Source organism: Chrysoperla carnea, chromosome X (genome assembly GCF_905475395.1).
Source record: "Chrysoperla carnea chromosome X, inChrCarn1.1, whole genome shotgun sequence".
Taxonomy (NCBI): Eukaryota; Metazoa; Arthropoda; class Insecta; order Neuroptera; family Chrysopidae; genus Chrysoperla; species Chrysoperla carnea.
The window spans coordinates 33,798,546-33,824,064 of record NC_058342.1 but is presented as its reverse complement, the minus strand read 5'-3'; the positions used below and the strand labels follow the sequence as shown (position 1 = coordinate 33,824,064).

The 25,519-nt window shown below is 31.5% G+C and overlaps 1 protein-coding gene across 5 annotated transcripts; it reads right to left on the bottom strand.

The window, feature by feature from the left end:
• Window positions 1–8,489: 8,489 nt before the first annotated feature.
• LOC123302750 (adenosylhomocysteinase-like 1) lies at window positions 8,490–23,644 on the bottom strand. Of its 5 annotated transcripts, none has more exons than XM_044885824.1 (10): window positions 23,380–23,644; window positions 19,683–19,730; window positions 14,634–14,718; window positions 14,304–14,450; window positions 12,926–13,297; window positions 11,307–11,610; window positions 10,877–11,042; window positions 9,852–10,098; window positions 8,802–8,922; window positions 8,490–8,736 (listed from the first exon to the last, which is right to left on the bottom strand). In XM_044885824.1, the coding sequence occupies exons 1-10, from the start codon at window positions 23,482–23,484 to the stop codon at window positions 8,730–8,732; spliced, it is 1,602 nt and encodes a 533-aa protein (XP_044741759.1). In that variant the 5' UTR covers window positions 23,485–23,644; the 3' UTR covers window positions 8,490–8,729. The 5 variants fall into 5 exon arrangements, with proteins under 5 accessions (XP_044741759.1, XP_044741760.1, XP_044741761.1 ...); XM_044885825.1 differs by having other exon boundaries at window positions 14,304–14,438; XM_044885826.1 differs by lacking the exon at window positions 19,683–19,730 and having other exon boundaries at window positions 23,380–23,643.
• Between the last annotated feature and the right edge of the window lie 1,875 nt (window positions 23,645–25,519).

The window sequence follows — 25,519 nt, the reverse complement described above, 5'->3', positions numbered from 1 at the left end:
TATAAAAAAAAAAGCTTCGAAATTTTTTATTGAATAAAAGTACAATTTTTCAACAAAAAAAAAAGTTTGTTTTGCACAATTAAAAATAATTATTCGTCGAATTTTTTTCAGGTAAAAAAAACCTGATAATTTTTTTTTTGTTTTTCAAAAACTAGTTATTAAAAAAAAAGGAAATCTCGCGGATTTATCGTGTTTTTATTTCTCATTCAACTGAGCTTAAATATTCAAGACGTTGATCAAACAAATAAAATAAAAAAAACAGCAATTTATATCAAATTTGCATATCAAAAAAAATCTCAAAATGTAAAAAAAAATCTCAAAAAACAAAAAAAAAAAATTCAAAAAACCGTTGTGTGTAATGTCATGCCATCTGCAGGTCGTTATGAACATATTAAGTTAAAAAAAAAAAGACGTTAATTTATAAAAAAATTAAAAAAAACTATTTATATAATAATGTAAACAAATAACTTCCCTGAAATATGGATTTGTGATTTCTGAAAAACATACCTTAGAGAAGCACATAAGTTTGCATTCGTCGCCGATTTTTTTTGTATGCATATTCATGTTCAGGACTAACCCTTACCCCGCCATCTGGCGATATTAATTCGTACTAATTAAAATAGGAAGCTAACCCGTTATGAGTAATTCCAATTTAGACTACTAGATAGCAGTACTTATCATTTATTAAATAACTGAGAGTTGCAACCCTGCCAACTTTCGGTAATTAAAACAGAAGACTGGCCCATTGTGAGTAGATCCAATTTAGACTATCAGATGGCAATACTTGTACCTACCATTTATCAGATAACTGGAAATTTCAACCACGCCAACTGGCGATACTAATTCGTACTAACTAAAAAAAAGCTGACGTTGAGTAGTTCTAGTATAGAATACCAGATGACAATACTCGTATTTACCAATTATCAGATGACTGGGAGTTGCAACCTCGCCAACTGCCGATAATAATTCGTACTAATTAAAACAGAAAGCTGGCCCATTTTGAGTAGTTCTACTTTAGACTACTAGGTTATTTAACATTTATCAATACTAGGTGTAAAAGCTAAATAAAATTTTCTTAAGAAAATTTTGTAGGTATCAAACAGATTTTCAGTGAGTAATACCTTATTCGGGGATCCTTACTCTTAAACATGAATATACAGAAAAAAAAAATCGAATTCGAATATTTTTGGACGGCGAATGCAAATTTATGCGCTATTCTACCTTTGTTTAAAAAAAATATATAAATATATAAATATATATAAAATATTTAAAGAAGTTTTACTGTATATTTTAAAAATGTTATTTATTTGAAAATGATTTATATATTCCTAGAAATGATTTAAAAACAAAAAGCTTTATTATTACATACATATACGATTACCATTCTTATACCAATACTATTTTATTTTTAAAGTATACGGTATGCCAACCACCCTCCCCACTCCACACACACACCCCACATACCTCATCAAATCAAAGCCTTTTTTTCGCCCCCACTCCTTCTCAACTCTTTTTCCTTCAATTGACAGCCTCTAATCTGCATAATTAATTATTTTAAAGTCCGTTATACAGTAAAAAGTTTTTTTTTCAAAGCTACCCACAGATTTTTGAAGATATAAGTCATCTTACAATATACAGTGTGTTCATTTCAAAAGTATCCAACCTTAATGAATTTTAACCTGATGTGATTGTTGTTTTGTGTGAAAACAAGTCGATTTAGATATCGAAGGGGAAGTTAAAAAATGGTACTTAGAGAAGTTTGGATTTTATCCATTTGGCCCTAGCCACCCCAACTTTGAAATTTCAAATGGCACCCCCTACTTGTGATACCTCATTTGGAGATATGTAGTCTGTTTGAAGAACCGATCGATCGATTTCATTTTTATCACAATTTTATGCCCTTTCAAATGAGGTATCACAAGGTAGGGGTGCCTTTTGAAATTTCAAAGTTGGGGTGGCTAGGGGTGAAGGGATGAAATCAAAAATTATCTTGGTACCATTTTTGAAATTCCCCCTCGATATCTTAATCGACATGTTTTCACTCAAAACAATAATCACATCAGGCCAAGAGTTGTTAAGGGTGGATAGTTTTGAAATTAACACACGGTATAATATACATATTGTAGCATTATTCATGCTGAAGTCGTGCATTCTGACCTGACGTAATTTCATTAAAATTCCCCCCTCAATAAAACGTCTGTGAATAATTCAATTTTTTTTTTTTTTTTTTTGGAAGAGTAGGCTGTGATTGAACAAAAAAAGACTCACCCCATTGCCTTAATGGAGATTTGCGGAATCAAATGGATTTCCCTACAAATATATTCCGTTTCACGGGGGGGAATTTAAAAGCTTAAAATTATCGTATTTTGTATTTTGATAAAAGATTTTTTCCACTAATTTACCCCTCAAAATAAAAATTCATTTTTTATGTCTCTAAGTCTGTGAATGGGTCACCATTTCCTTGTTTTTTTCGTCCAGTTTATTCGAACAAAATAGGCTGTGGAAGGTACCTACACGAGAGTGTTCCTAAAAAGGTTCTGTTTTTTCATCAGAATTGAAATCTTTTTATCTTAATAAAAAAAATCCCTGAATGACGTCTATGGTCTTTCAGGTCCATCTCTATGGTCGAACTTCTCATCGTCAATAATTATGGATTTAGCCGACCCTTGACACACTATCTAAAAAGTTTACAAGTAGAACAAATATTGTGGCTTCTAATAATCGACAGATCTATCATCTTTTTCTAAAATTTATTTTTTAAACTGTAAGAGTTTAACGAAAAATAAACAACTTTTGTTTGTATTTAAGCGTTAATTTAAAAATCTATAAATTATCACTTAAATCATCGTAAATTTTTATGTCTTGGAACTTTTCTTCTATCTCCTACAATTAAAAAAAATATATTTTAGTTATTTTATAATTTCAAACCGAATCAGGTGAATTCAGGAATGTATACTGTGGCTCTTTTATTTTCAAAACTTGTGAAGCGACCGACATACATTGCATCGCATTGTAGAACGGACTTTAAAAATAAAATTTTTTATTTGTAATTTATATAAAATTGTAATTAAGGACGTTGGTTCATGAGACTTGTTAATAGAGAAATACAAAAATTATGATAATATAAAAAAAAATACTGTTGACGAATTAATTTCGTTGAATTTTAAATTTAAAAAGTGGCAAATTAAGATATGGAACTAAATGGAAAATATAATTCGATATTTCTCAAAAATAAAATCATCAAAATATACTTGAAATTTTTACCAGTTAATAATTATTTGAACTTTTAACTCGTCAGCACTCGTGTTATGAACATTTTGCTCACGCTCGACTTAAAACATACTTTAATTTTACTTCAGAAATTGTGAGATTTTCTGTCATCAGAAGAGTAAAGATGTAAGCAAACAATATTAACGTCGGAAATTTTCGGACCTGTTCGTGTAGTCTCATTAGTTTAATGTAAGTCGTACTCAGTAAATTAATAAAAAACTTGTGATATAAATATGGTGAAATTAGTTAAAATGAATTTAGTCATTTAGATTATTACTCTGTTCTAACATTTTCACTCTGAAATATCATTCAATAATCACGTAATTAAACTATTTTTAGCTAGTGTATAAAAATAAATTTATATAAAATTATGTAGAGGTTATGATTTACAAAGTTAAAGAATATTTATCGCGTGAAATATTTGAGGCATGGCCTGAACGCGTAAGCAAATCTATCATCACACGACGAAAGGTATGATTCCTATACGGCAGATGACGCTGTGCGTCTGACGCGCACTGCTCATGTACACATGACTGTTTCTTCTGAAGTGTCAGTTGTGTGCGGTCTACCAAAGTGTGGTATATATGTATATGTTGTTGCGTCTGTGTCAGTACTGCTCTCAGAGACGCATCATAGATACTTATGCGTCTGACGCAGTGCGACAGCCGCTGCATACGAATCATACCTTAAAGATAACCGACGGATGACGCAAGTGCTGACGAGTTAACAGACTTTCATATAATTTTTCAACTGTCTATTCATGTTTCCTTATGAACGCACATAGCAAAACAGGTTCACAAACGAACGTCCTTAAAGTTGTGTAAATTGCAATTACAATTTCAAAAAGTAAATATAAAATTGCACAGATCATACCAACATTACCATCATAAAAATAAAATAATATCATCATGGATACCAACATTGAACATACCAAAAATAAAAACAAAAGAAGATTGACTTGGAAATAAATAAAAAAACTTAAAAAAATAAAACGCGATATAATTAAAATTTAATAAAATAAATTAATAAAAAAAAAAGATTGTTTATGTTCTAAGTTGTCTTAAGTTTATAAAAATCAAATAAATTTTATTGTTTTTGGTTTTTTGGATGCGTCGTTTACATTTTTGCTATGTAGTCATTACAAAAACAAATTGAGAAAAAATAAAAAAAATAACAAAAAAATACCTAAATGAGTACTGTAATTTTACTTTGAAGCATTGCATTCGTATCAAATAAAAAATTATTGCTAAATAACTATCTACTAACTACCTCTACCTCTACCCGAATCCCCACCTCTACTCTACTATTCTGAATTCTGTTTTAAAGTGGTTCGACTGTCACATGACTAGTCAACTAGGCAATTTGTATCACGTAAATGTGAGAAAATGCTATAAAAAATCGTAAGCTAGGCAATTTGTATAACGTAAATGTAAAAAAATTGCATGAAAAGCACAAAATTGGTGGCGTTGCTGTAACAAGGGTGTAAGTATTAAAAGAAAGTAATAAGAGCAAGTAAAGATCTAAACATGTTGTTAGAGAAGGATAGAGAAGATCACATCAAACACCAAGCAATAGAGTAAGATAAAAATCTAAACAAGTTGTTAGAAGTTAGAGGATAGGGAAGTTCACATCCATTCTGCTCAATTTTAGAACTGTTTTTTTCTGTTTTCAGTTGGAATCTTTTTAACCTTAACCTCATCTTAATCTTTGACAGTTTCACAATTCACCCATCAGGGTGGTGATTAAATCATTCTAATTAAACTCCTTGAATTTTCCAAAATAACAGATGTTATAGCGTCGCTAGTGTTCCTTTTACACCGAAGTGAATTACACGAAATAAATACGAACACTCGAATGAAATATAAATACATTATATTTTCAAAATCAAACTAAAAAAGGAACACTACTGACATCTTACTTTTTGACAGATATCTGGTTACTGGAGTTGAATCTCCTGGAGTAGTCGATCTCCAAGATTTGAATCTTTAATGTCAGTTAATGAAATGCTTAATAAAAAAGAGTATAAGGTAGAGGAGGGCAGAAATATAATTGTAAGTGACATCTGAAGTCTGTGGTAATCAACTGTTACGTTCTTCGGCTTTTGCGTGGAAGACTATTAAGTTTGACTACTTTGCAATAGCGACTATTGACTATTAAAGAAAGCCTTACTCGATAGAGGCGCTGAAACTCGTAGACTACGATTTTATATTAGCTCTTAGGGGCTGCTCTCCTCTATTCTATCCTCTTTGCTTCATACTTACAGATCAGAACCATCTAGTAGCGATAGGAGAACTAATAATATAGATGCGTCTTCGTTCGTCAGATGTCTCAGAACCGTCTACATTCATTATCGATAATGGCAATTGAAAATAATCCAAAATGCATCCAAAGAAATTAGAAAAATTAATTGTATATGCTTAACAAAACTATTTTCTTGTGTTTATTGTATATGCATTCCCTAGGGACTCCGTCATGTTTAATTCGGAACTGTTTGCATTGATAAAAAATGTCCCCGAATGGTAAATCAATCTTTAAGACGGAGATTTTGGAGTTGGAATATAAAGATTCCGAAATGTCGACTACCATTCATATATATTTGTACCATCTACTCTGATCGATACTAAAATTTCTTGACTCTTCCAGAAATTCAAGATTTCTTAGAGAGGACCACTTTTGTCTAAGATGGGGGACATTTGCTTGGATTCCTCGTGACATATTATCTCGAAAAATTCGCTTTCCAATTATTGAGACAAATGCGATTTTCTTGACTTTGTTTTGAATTTTTTCTTGGGTTGATGAGTTTCACTTTTAAAATTAATAATTTGGATCCTCTGTATCCCATCAGACCTGCAGGAAAGAAAGTGACTGAATAAATCTTCAGTAATTAGTTCATTCACTATATCTCTGACTTTTTTAGACCGATTAGAAAATCTTATCCCAAAATTTCAGAATACAGGTAAGAAAACTCTTTTAACATTTTTCTCAAACTTTGAGGTAAAAAAAAAGGAAAATGATTTAATTTTTTTAAACTTTATTTTTATAATTTCATCTATTTTTATACAAGAAAAATAAAAAACAAATTTTTCAAACATAATTTTAATGAATTTTCCGTTTTTATTTTTCATTTTATTCTTAACAATTCAAAAATACTTTTTATAAATTATCGGTGTTTTTGCCAGTGTTGTGATTACAGATCAATTCAAAATAACAAGACCAATTTCTTAAATTTCTTCAATTACTTCAAATTCAAATCATAATGCTCTCGAATTTCGAGTACTGTGGATGGATTTGAATTTGATTAGCATTTTGTATAAGTGTTCGATTATGAAAAACCATGAGCGTAGGCTACGCAGAGGTCTTAAAAAATTGTGTTTGCGATCCTCGAAAAACAAGACACTTTGGAGGAGGGGGGGTGTGGCCCAACCACCAATATGAGTCAATACACACATAGTTTTTAGGCCCTAAAATAATAAGTTTTATTCAACTTCCACCTCTTATTGTCCTTATTTACATAAACTAGTAAGAGCTGAAAAATTTATCTTACTTCTTCAAAAGATTTTAGAAGCTTTAAATTTCAAAGCTTCAAGATTACAAACCATTTTCCCTCGGGAAATAAAATTTTAACCTTCAAATTGAGAACTAATAATAAAAAAGTGAACAAATCAAGGTTTAACAACCTTTTTATTCGTCTTTCAATCATGACATGTCTAATACCCCACCTCAACCGTTTGGGTGTTTCTGCTAGTATTTTGACTGGCGTGCTTCCATTTTCCCTCAGAAAAGATAATTCTAACCTTCATATTGAGAACTAATAATAAAAAAAGTCGAACAAATTAAGCTTTAATCTTTTTATTCGTCTGTCCATCGTGGCATGACTAGTACCCCAACTCGACCGTTTCTGGCAAGCTGAAATGGCTTTGATTTTTCCTCATAAAAAGATATTCTATCCACTAAATTAATTCTTTGTGGTATTTCACTCTTACAAATAATTATTCGAGTTTTTATCCAGAAAACCGAGCACTCTATAGTAACCACCCCCCTGGACTCTTTTCTGAAATTCGCAACTGGTAAATTGTGTGATGAAAATGTGAAATTTGATTGATAATTAAAAAGAAACGTTCACAACACTGTTAATTTTTTAAGTAGCGAGCGCTTTTAAAATAATAGTTGAGATTTGTTTGCTAATTTTCTTTGTAATTAATTATTGCTAAACAATCAAAAATATAAGGCTAACAATATAGCCAGATTTTTTATCTATTGGTCTAAGATCTAAAAATAGACCTCCCTGGTCACCTGGCCATCTGGTGATTATGGTTAGTAACAAAACTATTCAAACTAAATTTTAAAAAAATAATTCAAATTTAGAAAAATTTTCTAGCACCTAAAAATAAAATTCAATCTAAATTAAAACACAAAAATAAAATGGCCTCTGTAGTCATGTGTACAAACTGTTCGGAGAAAAAAGTACAAAACATCACACTCTGTCTAGGTCACACTCTAAGGTCTTTCGAAAAGTTTAAAATTATTTTAATGTGATGTGCCCCTGGTGTAATAGTATTTCTATGTTTTTTTATCCTTGTCGCAAAAAAGAGGTATTATAAATTAGCCTCCGTCTCTCTTGATCTCACTTTATCCCCTTTCCATAACATTCGAAGGGATTTTTACATAGCTAAAATATATGCACAGTTTTCAATTTTTTTTGTAAAGTGTAAAATAGTCATAATTCATTGAGTATATCAGAAAAGATGGCCATGAATTGTTTTACATTTACAATTTTAAATTTTTACAAAAATCTTTAATTTATGGTTCAAAATGATGATCATAGATGGAGTTGTAAAATGTCAGAATACATTTTTTTTTCTTTTAATATATCTTTATAAATTATAGCTCATATGTTATTTTGATGTATGAGCTATTTTGTTGTACAGTTTCATTTAAATCCATTTGGTAGTTTTTACGTAAAAGCGTAACAAACAAACATCCTTACTTTCACATTTTTGAATTTTGTAATATTTTCCGAACAGGTAGTACACAAATTGGAACAAATATAATTTGGGAGGCCTATTTTAAAAATTAAAAATAATAAAATATTAAATGCTAACGAACGGATTGCTTAATTCCAATGAAAGCTCGAATTAACGTCAAATTTGACGCACTAATACTGACCACAAGTGGCGTTGAATGTTTTGTGGGTTTTTTTCTTGTTTTTTTGTTTGTGTTAAATATTCGGACCACTGATAAAGATAAAATTTTTGCATAAAATCGTCCAAAATATATTTATAAAAATTGATTTTGTGTATGGTAATGTTAGTATGTATGTATGTGAGTGTGAATCCGAATGATCAATTTTTTGGACAAAACAAGCTGAATAAATTTTTTCCTAAATTGTGTTTGTATCTAATTTATTTTTGGATTCTCCTATTTAAAATTTGTCTCAAATAATACAATCCAAATTGACCCTAGTATCTAAAAAACAAAGAAACAAAACATTATTATTTATCCAAATATCAGTATCCATTTTTGATCCAAACCTGTAATAATTAGGCTTAAATGGTCCAGCTTTGTTAAGTCCCATATATTTCGCTTGCTCGTCTGATAATTCTGTCAAATGAGCATCGAACGTTGGTAAATGTAAGCTTGCAACATATTCATCTACAAAACAAAAACAAATACCATGAAAAATCAAAGAAAAATGAACCTTAAAATCGAAAATCCTTACGAAAATTAACACAAGTTTTTTGATTTAGGCTGGAAAAATACATACAGGAAAGTTTTTCACCTCAAAGATAGCACCCAAAAAACTCGTTTACAATAGTTTTCACAAATCAGACTGATTCGGATACCCGACCACTTTAGCTAAAGGGAAGGAAGCAGCGATCTTTGGCTCGAGACGAGTCGTCTCAAACGCCCTTCCATCTTGATTACTGGGACTCTACACAGGGCATGCGACATATCAAACTGTGTATAACCACAGCTGCGCCATTTGACTGTGCTCGACTGAAACTCACTAGGGCACATTTGAAAAGGGTGGTGTTACTCTTGACAGGACACTGTCGATTGAGCCACCACCTTCATAACTTGGGGATCTCTGAAGATCCCACTTGTAGAACCTGTACGGAGGACGTTAAAATGTTTGGGTCCGAAGCCTTGAATCTATCAACCCTGGGAGAAATCTTGGCGGGCAAGGTCTGGGCTTTCTACGCGACACTTAAAATAGCATCTTTTATCCGGAGACAGGTTATTCTTCGAATGACAGGTTATTCTCAAGGACACAGAGGATCCCTTAGTCTAGGTGCTAGATACTCTCCCTTAGTCTAGGCGCTAGCTTGTCTATTGTACTTATAATTTGAACAAAATAATATTTCAATTCTATTTTCCTTATTGCTGCGACTGAAATTATCCTTGATTCCCACAATTCGTTAATTTTATGAAAAGTAGCAATAACTCCTTCATCAATTCCAACAAATTTTCTTAATTTTACGTCAAGTCTTTGAAAAAGATCAGTCATGTATTAAGTTTCCCATGAAAATTTGAAAAACCTGTGTGTTCTCTTCGTAAGGTGCATCGAAATAAAATCTTACCCATTTTTTTAGGCAACAAATAAACATCGGATTTATAACGACCTTGAGGAGCATTAAATAGTTCAATTAATGCTAACGCCTGGGTGGCGGACGTTATTGATACTACAAAGGAAGGCACACTGGAACAGCTTAAATTAACGAGGCGTCCCTCGGCTAGTAAAACAATGCGTTTACCATCGGGCCAGATTACATGGTCCACTTGAGATCGTACTTTTTCCCACGTTAAATCTGGTGTACGAAGGCTATTCTAAAAATGAAAAACAAAATAAATTATGAAAATCAAATTATATTCAAAAGATGGCTATCACTTTTCCCTACCACCAAACTCATTGACAAAAATCAACCTCTCCATAGAATCAGAAATCATGCAAGTCAGTTCTTTTGGAAGTCCAGTCGTCTGGAATCCAGATAGTTGTCTGGCAGACGACTTGAGTTTAGGTTAGGTTAGCTTACAGTGGCTGTCCTGGGGTGGGACACACTAAGACCAAACGATCAGTTGTGATATCGAAAAAGATCGCTATTCCATGAACCATTTGGAACTGTTTAAGAACAAGAGTATTTTGACGACAGCGGACTAAAGGTTGAACGTAAATAAATTCTTGGAACGTAAATAAAAAATTCAATCACGAACTTATCCCCCTTTTAACCTCCATACATGTTATTTGCACCTGCAGAAGTCTGTAGGGTGTTAAGAATGTTCGGGTATTGTATTGTTGTAAGAATGTTCGGGTCCGAAACCTTGGATCCATCTATCCTGGGAGATATTTCGACGGAGGAGCTGTGGAATTTCTGTGTGGCGTCTGGCTCGACAGAATCCTTTAGCTTCATCTTACTTTAATAGCGCCTCGTATCTTAAGGCGCCACGTCTTCGATTGGCAGGTCGTACTCAAGGAGGGCACAGAGGAGTCTTGGTCTAGGTGCTAGGGACCTACTTCCGGTACCCCTCTTTTGTTTTATTATTATTAGTATCCCCCCTTTAAAAGTGAGCGCCATAATAAAATAAAAAGAATAGAAATAAAACTTACAACATCAATTTCTGTATTTGAATGTCCCATATTACAAACAACACAGCCATTTTTCATTTTATCCATATGATCGCGGGTCACAACATTTTTATTTCCAGTTGCAGTGACCACAATATCAACTGTTCGAATTACTTCATTTAATTTAACAACTCGAAAACCATCCATGCTAAATAAACAGAAATTTTTTCAATTTCCAATTCATATTTTAAGGATTTTGGATTCCCAAAAATGTTTATAATAATACCTAGATCACATCAGAAGCCTTTTAGCGATTTTCAAAATATTACCTGAAATTGAGTTCGAAAAAACCTCATGGAATGAGGAAATTATTTGCCAAATTGCCACGAATGAAAGAAATCAATTGAAATCCAACAGTGATCTAAGTATTACTATAAAGATCGATGAGTGTACGTTATTCAAATGAATATACCTTGCTTGCAAAGCACAAATTGGATCGATTTCCGTAATATAAACAATACAGCCTAAGCCTTTAAGCGCTTGACAACATCCTTTACCAACTTCACCATATCCACAAAGGACAACTTGTTTCCCACCAAACATAACATCTGTGGATCGTTTTAAACTATCGATAATCGATTCTCGACAACTATATAAATTGTCGAATTTTGTTTTAGTTACGGAATCATTAACGTTCATTGCTGGTACTGTTAATTTACCAGCTTTACTCAATTGATACAATCGATGTACCCCTGTCACACTTTCCTCAACAATTCCTGCAAAAAATTAATGCTGAAAACATATCAAACCGCTTAACTATATTTTTATACTTTTATATTTAACGGTTATTGGTTATGGGAAGGGAGGGGGTAGTAGTCGGAATGATTACATGAAATAAATACTACAATCCGTCATAAATTTACGATAAAATTACAAATGACGATCATAAAACCGATTATTTGTCAATTAAGTAAAACGCGATTAATACTTTGATTAATATTAATAATTATTATAATTAGATAATTTGAGTTTGAATTTATCGATTCGATTTTATATTAATAATAATTATAAATAGGAAATTTGAATCAGTAAAGGTTCTGATATCAGTAAATACATTATTTTTATAAACATTCATTAAAACTAGACAATTAAAAATTGAAACTATAAACAAAGCAGCCATTCAATTCAACAATATCGTTTCTATTCATTACTATTATCTATTCATTTTCAAGGACTATGCTATATGCAAAATAATTTAGTCCAGACGCTAACAACCAACAATTTCACATATAGTCTGAGTCAACAAGACGAATCATTTTAGTACACCCCCTGCTGATCCAACATCAAAAACCTCCAAGTTCCAAAAACCTCCGAGTATACTTTTTTTGGTCCATTTTGTTAAACATTTACAGAATATTGCTATTTTGCACCAGCGCGGCGAATAAACCCAAGTGGAGGGAGAAGTATATCGAAATTCTGACGAAAAGTGATCAGGAATCCCGAAAACCCTCGCGTATACGTTTCTGGCCCTTTTTGTTGAATATTTTCAAAGTTTTTAGAATTTTGAAAAATCACCTCAGAAATGGATTCTAATAATTGGCCTATTTGGCCCATAGCAATAGCCACACTTTCCAGCGGCACCAAGTTAGATGTATATTTTGATATATGGACCTTCCTGAACAATTTTAAAAGAAAAATGGCCCCCATAGGTCGAGGTACAAAAAAAATTCTTCATTTTACACTTTTTTCATCCTCAATGATTCGTCTAAAGTACAAATTGGTGAAATATAGAAATATTGGATTCTGAATGATGTCTAGAAAAATGTGCTGGAAGTCTAAAATTACCTTGACGCTCGAACTACCTTAAGTTAACCAAAAATGCATAAAAAATGAAAAATAATGCATATTTAGTTAACTTAAAAAATTGGTTGAGTGGGAAAGAGTCCCATTCGATTAATTTGCCATGGGCCTCGAACGGTTTAGTAACGCCAGTGAACGCAACCCAATAGAAGTTGAGTAATGAGTAGGTAAGATTTGTTTATTAGTTCCAAAATAATTCAAAGAAGTATTAAAAATTAAAAAAGAAAGAACCTTTAATTAATTTAAAAATAGCTGGATATTTTTTTAACATCAGATGTGTGGCATCACCTCCATCGTCTAAAATCATGTTTGGTTGCCAATTCTCAGCATTTATACATTTATCAATACACCACCAAAAGTCCTCTTCCGTTTCGCCACGCCACGCGAACACACTGAAACCAGCCTCGGCTAAAGCTGCGGCCACCTCGTTCTGTGTTGAGTATATGTTACAGGCTGCCCAACGTACACTTGCGCCCAGCGCGGCTAACGTCTCAATAAGGACAGCTGTTTGAGCGTTTATATGAGTACAGCCAACCACTTTGGCATTCTTTAATGGCTTGTCATCGGATGCTCTTTTACGTAAAGCCATTATTCCAGGCATTTCTAAAATTATTCAATCAATCAAATATCCGAATTCCTGTCTCTAAACCCGCCTGTCCCTAAAAAATTCTACGATTTCTTACGTCATCAAGTAAATCCAGATTTTTATCGAACTTAAACGAGACACTTTTTGGAAGAATTAATTTTTTTTAAAAGTTATTGTATCTCTTTGAAAAAATCGGGCGAGCAGTTTCTGAGGAATCGCAATATCTGGGGCAGTTTTGGTAAATATCTCAGAAACTATTGGTTTAATCGTTAAATGAACCTGATTTTTGTAATTTTTGGGTCAATATTACCTTATAAACGGAGTTTTATTCAAATCGGAAACCAAATTTTTTTTCTCGATTTTTTGCAATTTTTTCAAGGGGTACCCCTTTAAAAAAAATCGAGAAAATCGAAAAAAAATTTTTGTCTCCGATTTGAATAAAATTCATTATTTAAGGTAATTTTGACCCAAAAATTACAAAAATCGTGTTCATTTGACGATTGGACGAATTATTTCTGAGATATGGCAATATTTGGGGCAATTTTCGTCCATATCTCAAACACTATTCGTCCAATCGTCAAATAAACCCGATTTTTGTAATTTTTGGGTCAAAATTACCTTATATACTAAGTTTTATTCAAATCGAAAATAAAAATTTTTTTTCGATTTATTGCAATTTTTTCAAGAGGTACCCCTTCGAAAAAATCGGTAAAATCGGGAAAAAATTTTTATTTCCGATTTGGATAAAATTGATAATCTAAGGTAATTTTGACCCAAAAAATACAATAATTTGGTCCATTTAACGATCAGGCATGTAGTTTTTTAGATATAGCCTGAAATACTGTACAAAAGGCAACTTTTCGAAGACATTTTAGATTATGCTTCGAAAATTACTCGTCCAATCGATATAGAAATTTAGATAGAGTAGTCTAGATTTCTTCTCCCAAAAAGTTTACTATCCCGTTGATTTTCCATGGTTGCTTGATGATGTAATGAAACCGTAATTTTATTATGATACCATACCTTGTTCGGCAATTTCAATTTCTCTTCGACCAAAGGCAGTTTGATTGATATTCTTGACACAGAAATCGGAAAAACCACGTGAATTACTTTGGATTTTTTCTCGTGGTGAAACATCATCTTCATCGGAACTACTTCCTGTGTACGAAGCTAATTCAAATAACAAGATAAATAGTAAATTGGGGGTGCTAAACTATTGCAACTAATTAAGTGGAGGGGGGGAGAGTTGAGGAATCCGATAGGAATGTGGAATAAATGAAGAATTTAACAAAGCAGACTAAAAATGATAGGATTCGATAATCGATAAATACAACCTGAACCAACTGGTATTACCTGAGCTATACGAGTCCGTTGAGGATGCGGATAGCGATCGGCTTCGATATCTACTTGTTTTTTTCAAAGCACCAGACTTAGATTCCTAAACAAATTTGATTTTTGTCATTTTTAATACAACATCCAGAAGAAATAGAAAAAAAAAAAACAATCAAACAAAAAAATTAAAATTTACAAATTCCAAACTCGAAAATCAAAAACAATGAATAAATATTATCGAAAGTTTTTAAGGCGTCCCACCTTATACTACATTTTGGAAATTAGCAAAACCATGTTGAAAAGCAGCTTTCATATTCAACACGATTTTTATACAAATCAAATAAATCGCTCTGCTAATTGTCAAAAGGCATCATAAAATGAACGCGATTCTCGGTTAGTAAAGCAAGTACAAAGCGAAAGATAAAAAAAAAATACACGCTTACAAAAATCAAAAATAAAAACTAAATTAAGAAAAAAATTTACAAAGTTAATCGATTTTAACGACATCGGTGTGCTAATGGTGAATCGGTTATTACGATCAATTTGTATATACGTAACAAACTGAATTCAAATGTATGCATATACAGGGTGTCACGTGACTCGGTGGGCATAGTTTAAATTCGTATTCTTTGGAAAATTTTAAGGTGAAAGTGTCTTATGCATTTTTGTCCAAAACCCAATAGTTAAGGAGTTAAAAGGAGCTAAAAAAACAAAAAAACCCGTTGTGTCCGCCTAATTAAGGATATGAACACGATATGTCCCCACTAAAATATTTTTTTTCAATTTTGATGGTGAAATATGTTATAACTTAACAACATAAGACAAAAAGTATGAATAAAAATTTTCCATATCTGGAGTAATTTTCAAAATATCGAAAATTGAAAATTTTATTGAATTAATAAGCTTTCAATATTTCGAAAACCAAGGCAGATATCGAAAAATACAACAAAATTCATCATCAAAGTGGAAAATAAGGTGTAAATAATTTCAACCACAAATCTAAACTTTCCTTGGCGCGCGTACTACCTTAATTGACCTGCGAAGCGAGCGAATAACAACTAGTGTGTGTATATTCTGTCAAAACCATCCCAATCGGTCGTAATAACCGATTCGTCATCATAAACGATGTCGATATATGCTAAATGTACCCAGGTAATTTTAAATTTTTATGGTAATACAGAAACCTACAATTATCCATAGTCACGGCCTTAAAATACAAAAGATTTCAAATTTTAAAATGAAAAACAGTCGATTCTGTTAAAAAAGCTGTGAGATCCATCTATTAAAGGAGCTTCGAGGCAGTTGCAACTTGGACGAGAATAACTTTTGACTATGGAGGGTAGAGATAAGGAGAACTATCTTAAATAGGAGTTAAAGTAAAAAAGTGTCCAAAATTGACCAGAATGGCGCTTGTGTAGCAGGAGGTGTTTGATGTGAAATTCTCTATCCTTCTCGAACAACTTGTTTAGATATTTATCTAACTCTTATTACTTTGAGCACTTCTTTTAAAACTTACACTTTTGCTACAGCAGCGCCACCTTTGGACACTTTTTATATACAGTGATGGTTCTCCTTATCTCTAGCCTCCATACTTTTGACTGACTCGAAGAATATTTTTTGCACATTTGTAATAAAAAAAATTGAACGTCTATGGCCCACTTTACTATTGAATTTGGTGTATGGGTTTTTTGTTAGCGACTACTATTCAGATATATTTGTTATAAATCGTATAAAATCGGTACAAATCGGTAAATGCACTTATTTGTTTTTTAATTTGTTTATAAGCTGGTTAGTCTGTGCTTGCTCTAAATATTAAAATTTATATTTTATTAAAATTGACACTAAATTTAAATCAATTCAATTTCATTTCATTGCTAATACTCTTTCAAATTTTAAATAGAATCGAAATCGATTATAACGACATCGCTTATTACAAATACCGATCGTGAAAAAGGTTGGCTTAACGCGCCCGAACTAAAACTTCAAAAATTGGTCCCAAAAAAATTATAGCTCTCTAAAGTATCCTTTTCATCTCATCTGATGTCCTTGACTATCACTTTGATATTGATTTAAGGATTGATATAAGTTTAAAGTGTTTATCTGTGCGTCTGTGTGTTTCTCAGTGGCATCGAAGCCCCTAAACGATCGAACCGACTTGATTGAGAACATTTTTTAGCTAAGTTTCCAAAAATCGGTTTACAAGAATTAAATCGATGAATTTGTGATTTATTTCAAAATTCCATTGTTCATAGTGAACTTTGTGATCGATGGCGTGCCCAAAATATTGTGTCGCATGCCATTGGTTCACCAACCCTGGTCTATAGCCTTTGAATTCAGTTATAATAACTAATTTGTCGTTATAAACGATTTTCATTATATTAAAAAAAAAACAGAATATTGTTAAACCAAATAAAGAAAGAATGATAAAATAATATTTTAAAATGAAAATAAAATTTAAAAACAAAAAAAATAAACATTGAATATTTTAAATGATTGAATTGAGTTCGTCAATAATTAATTTATTAATTCATAAAAGTATTTATTTATTGAAATGTTAATTATAATTAATTACTAAAACATGCAAGACAAGAAGCACACAATTTATTAATTATATTTAATACATTTATAGCAAAAGAGTGACGCTTAGGTTGAGAAGGGAATAAGTCATAGGACTCAGTACTCAGTACTGAGTATAGTCCGACCGCCCAACAGCTTCCAGTCGTCGATTCAGGTCGCCGAAGGAACATTGGAAAATTTTATATTTTTGATCTAGATTCGTTGATGAATTTAAAACAAACAAAATTTTCTAAAACTAGTCGAGGAAACGAAGCACTAAAGTTCGAAAATTTGAATGCGGTTTTCTGCATTCGATTTGTTAAAGTGTTAGGAAATTTTGTGACCTAAATTGGTTTGTAAAAAATTAAAAATATGCAATTTGAATGTAAATATTAAACTGTTACTCGGGGGGCTTTAGGAGTCGCTGAACACAAATATTGCGACAGAATTGGTCTCCGAGGTACGTGGTGCCCAGGGTGAACACATAATACCATTCACTATTGGCACCAGGTATCTCGGAGACCGATTCTGTCGTGATATTCGTGTTCAAGTTTATTTTTCAGTTCTATACTTACGACCCTCTAAAAATATTCAAATATTACTCAAAATTTGCTCAAATAATGCTTTGGACACGTAGAAAGATTCGAATAAAATATAAAATTTCTAAATTTTGCCAATAGACTTTTAAATAAATTAAAGAATTTGTGGAATTTTTTGTTTAATCGAAAAAATTAAATTTTCTATGTTCTCCAAAAAATGTATAATAATTTTTTGAATCGGCGACAGGAATTTCTTGGGCGCCAAGACTGGTAGGGGATGAGTTTTACATCAGACATGGTGTTTCATTAATAAATACGTCTATTTGTGTCTACTATACATACACTACCACACTGCTGGTCTGCGTTCTTTTTGTATCCTTTTTATTTTGTATATGTCGCAGATAGATTGCCAAATTAGCTGGGCTTAATTTCGGGACCAGGACTTCAAATTCTTGAAATCTATTATAGCTAGGTTAATTTTGACACAAATTTGAAAAGTATGACCCAAATTTAGTAGGAATCCATACTTGGTTTATCAAAATTGGGTAAAATTTGGGAAAGATAGAGCAAAATTAAATTTTGTGGATTTTGATGACGTCATGAAGTTAAAAAATTCAATTTTTTTGATAACAGAGGCATATTTGATCCGATTTTATTGGAATTTTATTTGAAACCCACTAAGTTTGGGTCGAACTTTTCAGCTTTGATGTCAGTTTTTTGCTAGCTATCATTTATGGGCTTAATTTTGGGACCAGGACTCCAAATTCTTGAAATCTATTATAGCAAGGTTAATTTTGACCACAAATTTGAAAAGTATGACCCAAATTTAGTAGGATTCCATACTTGGTTTATCAAAATTGGGTAAAATTTGGGAAAGATAGAGCAAAATTAAATTTTGTGGATTTTGATGACGTCATGACGTTAAAAAATTCAATTTTTTTGATAACAGAGGCATATTTGATCCGATTTTATTGGAATTTTTTTTGAAATTCACTAAGTTTGGGTCGAACTTTTCAGCTTTGATGTCAGTTTTTTGCTAGCTATCGTTTATGGGCTTAATTTCGGGACCAGGACTCCTAATTCTTGAAATCTATTATAGCAAGGTTAATTTTGACCACAAATTTGAAAAGTATGACTCAAATTTAGTAGGAATCCATACTTGGTTTATCAAAATTGGGTAAAATTTGGGAAAGATAGAGCAAAATTAAATTTTTTGGATTTTGATGACGTCATGAAGTTAAAAAATTCAATTTTTTTGATAACAGAGGCATATTTGATCCGATTTTATTGGAATTTTTTTTGAAACCCATTAATCTTGGCTCGAACTTTTCAGCTTTGATGTCAGTTTTTTGCTAGCTATCATTTATGGGCTTAATTTTGGGACCAGGACTCCAAATTCTTGAAATCTATTATAGCTAGATTAATTTTGACCACAAATTTGAAAAGTATGACCCAAATTTAGTAGGATTACATACTTGATTTATTAAAATTGGATAAATTTTGGATGTGATAGAGCAAATTTTTTGTTTTAAACCCAACCCAACAGTTAAAAAATTCGATTTTTTTGATAACACAGGCAAATTTTATCGGATCTTATTGGAATTTTTTTTGAAACCCACTATTTTTGGGTCATTCTTTTCAGCTTTTCAGCAGTCTAGATAGTCTAACGTTCTATGACTAACGCCTTAGACCGCTCGGCTATTTAGACTCTTTTTTGAACCAGTAGACAAGCAGACAATAATTAGATTTCCCTGTTAAACATTCCCATTTTCCATAAAAGAAGTGGAAGTGCCGGGTAGAGCTGTAATATAGTGACACATACGTTTATATTTAAATGAAAAACCAGAGCAAAAAATAATTGAAAAAGGGCATTACACAAAATAGATAAAAACAAAACAAAATGAAAAAAAAATTAAACTAAAAATAAAAAAAAGTAGGGATAATTGTTTTTTTGATCGGCGTAAACAAATCTTACCAACTTATTGGAAGTTTTGTGGTTGAACGCGGTTTTGTTGGTTAACTCCTAGAAATTAATTCAATAAGCCAAATCACACACCACAAAAAATAAAACCGTCAGTATCGAAATAATTTTTAAGCAAATTTTTTATTGCTGTTAAGTAACTTTATAATCATGCTGTTAATAAATATATTCCATTCAGTATTCATAATATATACAAATATATATTTAATATATAAAGCGATTCATGCAAATTGAGAGAAAATAAGAGATTTTATTTTTTAAAAGAAGCTAAAAAATTTATTAAACATGCATACATTTAAGAAAAAGCCATTCATTTACGAAGAAAAATTACTTTAAGAGACGTGAAAATTGATTAAGAAACGCATACTTTTTATACGCACTGTATCATCCCCCTTGATCGACAACATCCCGCAAAAATTTTTGGCTTAATTTTAGAAAAAATTAATGCATCTTTGAAATTTTCCACAATTGTTTGCGAAAAACGATTCAAGAATATCGATTTTCTGTTTTATACATGCTAGAAAGATGGGATTTTCATCAGTCGACTGAAAATAAAGTTAAATTAACAGAAAAGTTCGAAAATTAACATTTTCTACGACGTAACACTCCGAAAAATTGGAAAAAAAAAAACGGTTTTTCTAACATTACAGGGGGTTGTGTTGTGGAAAATGTTCATTTTTGAACTTTTCGACCAGTTTGATTTTATTTCGAGTCAATTGCTCTAAATATCCGATCTTTCTAGCATCTATAAAACAGAAAAATCGTTATTTTCCAGTACTTAAAATGCAATTAGGCCAAAAATTTTTGCGGGATGTTGTTGAGTAAGCTTTAAACTAAAAATCTGATTTTTTCATAGACTTTTTGAGAACTGAAAATCGTAAAAATCGCGTTTTTTCAAATTTTACGAATTTTTAACTCAACTGGAGGGTTTAATTTGGATCCCAATTATATGATAAAATTCCCGAAGCGATTCGGTGAATATTTCTTTTTTATTTAAAAAAAAAATAGTTTAAGCAATATCCTACCGGGTTACCCACCGGCAACCTGTACTTTTATGCGTTCAAGAGCATGTTTAAAACAAGATCCTGCAAAAATTTTCCATTCGAAAACTAATCATGCTTGACGATGGATTTTGCCGGATCTATATGTATTAAGCAAATAATTTAGAATCGGTGTAATACGCAGTCGCGGTGGTATATCAAGTATGCGGAATCTTAATCTTTAGTATTGGATTGGATTGAAAATAACGTTTAATTCAGGAATTAAATTTCATTTTTAATCATGAAAAATTTTGATGAATCAAAATAAATCGGGTGATCGGCAAATAGGCCTGATTCTTGTATTTTTGGAACAAAATTATCTTATATATTATTACTCTAGCAAGTGTTTTTCTGTCCTACCCTTATCTAGAATTATCCTAAATAATGAATTTTATCCAAATCGAAAACAGAATTCGATTTTTTCAAAGGCAAAAAATTGAGAAAAAAGTTTTATTTCTGATTTAAATAAAACTCAGTCTATAAAGGGATTTTGACCTAAAAACTACAAAAATCGGGATTATTTAAGTGCTGGATGAATAGTTTTAGAAATATTGACATAAATCGCTCCAGATATTGCGATATCTTAGAAACTATTCGTCAAATCGTCATATTAACTCGATTTTTGTATTTATTGGGTCAAAATTACCCTAAATAATGAGTTTCATTCAAATCGGAAACAAAATATTTTTTTCGATTTTTTCGATTTTTTTCAAAGGGGTACCAAAAAGGGGCAAAAAATCGAAAATAATTTTTTATTTTCGATTTGAATAAAACTTAGTCTATAAGGTAATTTTGATCCAAAAATTACAAAAATCGGGATTATTTGACGATTGGACGAATAGTGTTTGAGATATGGACGAAAATCGCCCCAAATATTGCGATATCTCAGAAATTATTCGCCCAATCGTTAAATGAACTCGATTTTTGTAACTTTTGGGTCAAAATTACCTTAAATAATGAATTTCATTCAAATCGGAAACAAAATTTTTTTTTCGATTTTCTCGATTTTTTCGAAGGGGTACCCCTTGAAAAAATTTCAAAAAATCGAAAAAAATTTTTTACTTTCGATTTGAATAAAACTTAGTATATAAGATAATTTTGACCCAAAAATTACAAAAATCGGGTTCATTTAACGGTTGGACAATTATTTTCTGAGATATCGCAATATTTGGGGCAATTTTGGTCCATATCTCAAACACAATTCGTCCAATCGTCAAATGAACCCGATTTTTGTAATTTTTGGGTCAAAATTACCTTATATACTAAGTTTTATTAAAATCGAAAATAAAAAATTATTTTCGATTTTTTGCAATTTTTTCAAGGGGTACCCCTTTGAAAAAAATCGAGAAAATCGGGAAAAAAAATTTCTTTCCGATTTGGACAAAATTCATTATTTAAGGTAATTTTGACCCAAGAAATACAAAAATCGCTTTCCTGTAACTGTCAGATATGTAGTTTTTGATATATATCATGGAACCCTATACAAAAAGATAACTTTTCGAAGAGATTTTAGAATATGCTTTGAAAACTACTCGTCCAATCGATTAATTGGATTTTTAGGCCGTAATTACCAGAAAATCTGATCTTTTCAAAGACTTTTGACGGATGAAAATCGACAAACCGCGTTTTTTTCAAATTTTACGAAATTTCTAATCAAAATATTCGATCAATATTATTTTTTATTTAATAAATATCCTACCGGGTTACCCACTGGTAACCTGTACTCTTACGTTCAAGATCATTTATTAACCGGGATCCTGTAAAAAGTGTCCATGCGAAAATTATTCATGCTCAATGACGGTTTTTACCGGATCTATACCGAAATACTATTTGCTTCTCAGATCAAAATCATTTTCTCGAGATCAATCTAAAAGTTTCAGTTTCCAGAATCTGTGAGTTCCAAATTTTCAAAGTAAAAATCAAATCGGACCCAACAGAAACGAATTCTTCAAATATGCGTATTTGAATCAACTCATTTGAATCAAATTAAATGAAAAAGTTTTCGGAAAAACTGTTGAATTCGACAGCCATCAATTAGACCACAAAATACAATTCCTGAATTAATTTTATTCAACTCAACACCACTTACCCTAATTTGAAATCGTTTATTAAAGACTTTAGAATTTTCCATATTGACGAGAAAAAAAAATCGTAATCGAAGAAAAACAAAAAAATAGAACACTTAGAAACAAACTGATTTAAAAATAATAAAAATGAATTGAAAATATTGGAAAATATGTGTGAAAAAAAAAAAATTAGAGTAACGTAGGTATGTTGTCATGTCATAAAAACGTAAACGATGATATATTGCCAAAATAAATTTTCAGAAAATATTCAGTTTTTACCAGTTCGTGTACTATAGAGAAAACATATCACAATATTTGAAAAATTGAAAATACACCCAAAGTTGAACCGGTTTTTAAATGAGGGCCGTACCGGCTCTCAAAAAAAAAAACATAAAACATTTAAAATAGGCTCACATGACATGAATTAGATTCGAGGCCAGCATTCAAAACACACATAAGTGATTCAAATCCAACGAAATCATTTTTAATTTGAATCAAAATGCATAGAAATAAGAATAAGTTTGTTTTGACATTAGAAATTAGAAATGATTTATCGAAAAATGATTGTATTTAGATTTAGAATACCTTGACAGTGGAACCAGGATCTGTAACAGGAACATCTGAAATTGAATTGATATTGGCTTTTGTCCCTAACGCATTCACTAATTCACCAACTTCAGCTGACGACATTATTTCATTCGAAATAGTCAAATTTGTTTTGACTTTTTGTTTGTTTGATTTATTTATCGAAATGTGTTAATTTTGTTTGTGTTTGAAAAGAACACTCAAAAAAAAAACAACCCACTGAACACCACCAAACAGTAATTACAGATGTCTAAAACACACTGAAAAACAAACAGTGAAAACTGAACAGTGACAACACACTGAACCAGGGCTACCAGTACAACCAACTTATTTTAAACCGATGGATTACTGAAATTACACAAAATCAAATCTACACTAATATTATAAAGAGTCAAAGATTTTATATTTAATACACTTAAGCGACCTTTCTTAAAAAATGTTCCTAGAACACCAGAAAAAAAATCAAATTTTATGCATTTTTTACGTAGATTACGAATCCGTTGTCGGAGCTGGTGAAAAATTACCAGAAAATGTACAAAAAAATGATGTTGATCGCGAAAAATGGATAGTTCAAAAATTGAGGTTATGATATCCATTATAAAAAGTATCTTGAGTGAGTTGAGTTCTTTGATCTACAGATTGGCCATGCCTCAAATGGACCCCATTAGAATGGGGTCGAGTTAGCACTGATCTGCATGTTTTTAGCCCTTAAGTTCACTCTGTGACCAATGAATTTATTTATTAATGCAAAAATACTATGAGAGAATACGTTACTTTCATTAATAAAAAAAAACTGTTAATTTTTCTCCAGCTCCGACAACGGTTTTGGTTTTTTCATGGTGTTCTAGGAGCAGTTTTAAAATTGTCGCTAAAGTGCATATTTACCTTTGTTCGTAATGGATAAACTCAAAAACTAATGGGCCGATACCGACTACTTGACATTTTTATTTTTATTTTGCTACTCAATTCTTCTAGACCAGTGTTTCTCAAAGTGGGCGATATTGCCCAAATATTGGGAGGGGGGCTAAGGTTAATTTGCAAAGGATAAATGTAATCAAACCAGAACTACTATATTTTTTGACAATGCTTAACCACCCTACGAGGCTTAATATTTTTGCTTATAACCCTCCCAGAATTCCAACCCTAACCTCATACTTTCCCCTCATTCAATATTTTTTTATTACTAAAATTAAATACTTTTTATTGAAATTGAATTTTTTACTTTTCAAGAACCTGTAGGAAGGACATGAAACCTCCTATGTCGAGCTACAAGCGCTCGTAGCTAAATTTAAATGAATTCATCTGGGCAGGATCTAGTCATCGGTCGTTGCGTACTTTGTACCGCCCATCAGGCTGTATAAGTGACTGAAATCAATTGAAATTGTTCAATTTATAACAAAAGACAACAAATTGAAAACAAAAGGCAGCCTGATGCGCAGTACAAAGTACGCAACGACCGACTCGCTTTTTTTCTTGCTACCCTCTCTACACTGGTTTTACGTCCTTAATATATATGTTCTTGATGAGCATATTGAAGACAAAACTCATAGACTTATTATAATGGGCAATGGACGAAGTCGATCGAAATTAAAGCTTATGATACTTAAAATAAACTTTTGTCAAATTTGGTGAAATGTGATTACATTTTCCTAAAATTAATACACCCAAGTGTTTTTCAAAACAATATCAAACGCGGCGTTTACGTCGGCCAGACATGCTAAATAATAAACCAAGGCCTTATTTAAGTAATATATTAAGCGACATCACATGAGACCCAGTTACTGATAGATTTGTAATAATTGTATGACGGATCACGTGGCTCACATGCTTATCTAATACACTAATACCTCATACATAACTACGAGTATGAGATGACAAGAGAGCAGGACGGGGATGTTGTACAGAATGTTCGGAAACAATAATGCAAAAATTTAAAAAAATCTAAATAATGCATCTATAACCAAAATATGGATAAAAAAGAATTTCGATTCAAAAAGATTTCTCAAGGAACAAGAGTGTTTGTTTTGTTCTTAGAAACACTTTTCCCTATATTGATATGGTTCTAGGGTATAAAATCGCTCTCTGTATGGGATTTTAGGCAATATTTATGTTTTTGGAGTTAGAAATTACCTTGCGTTCT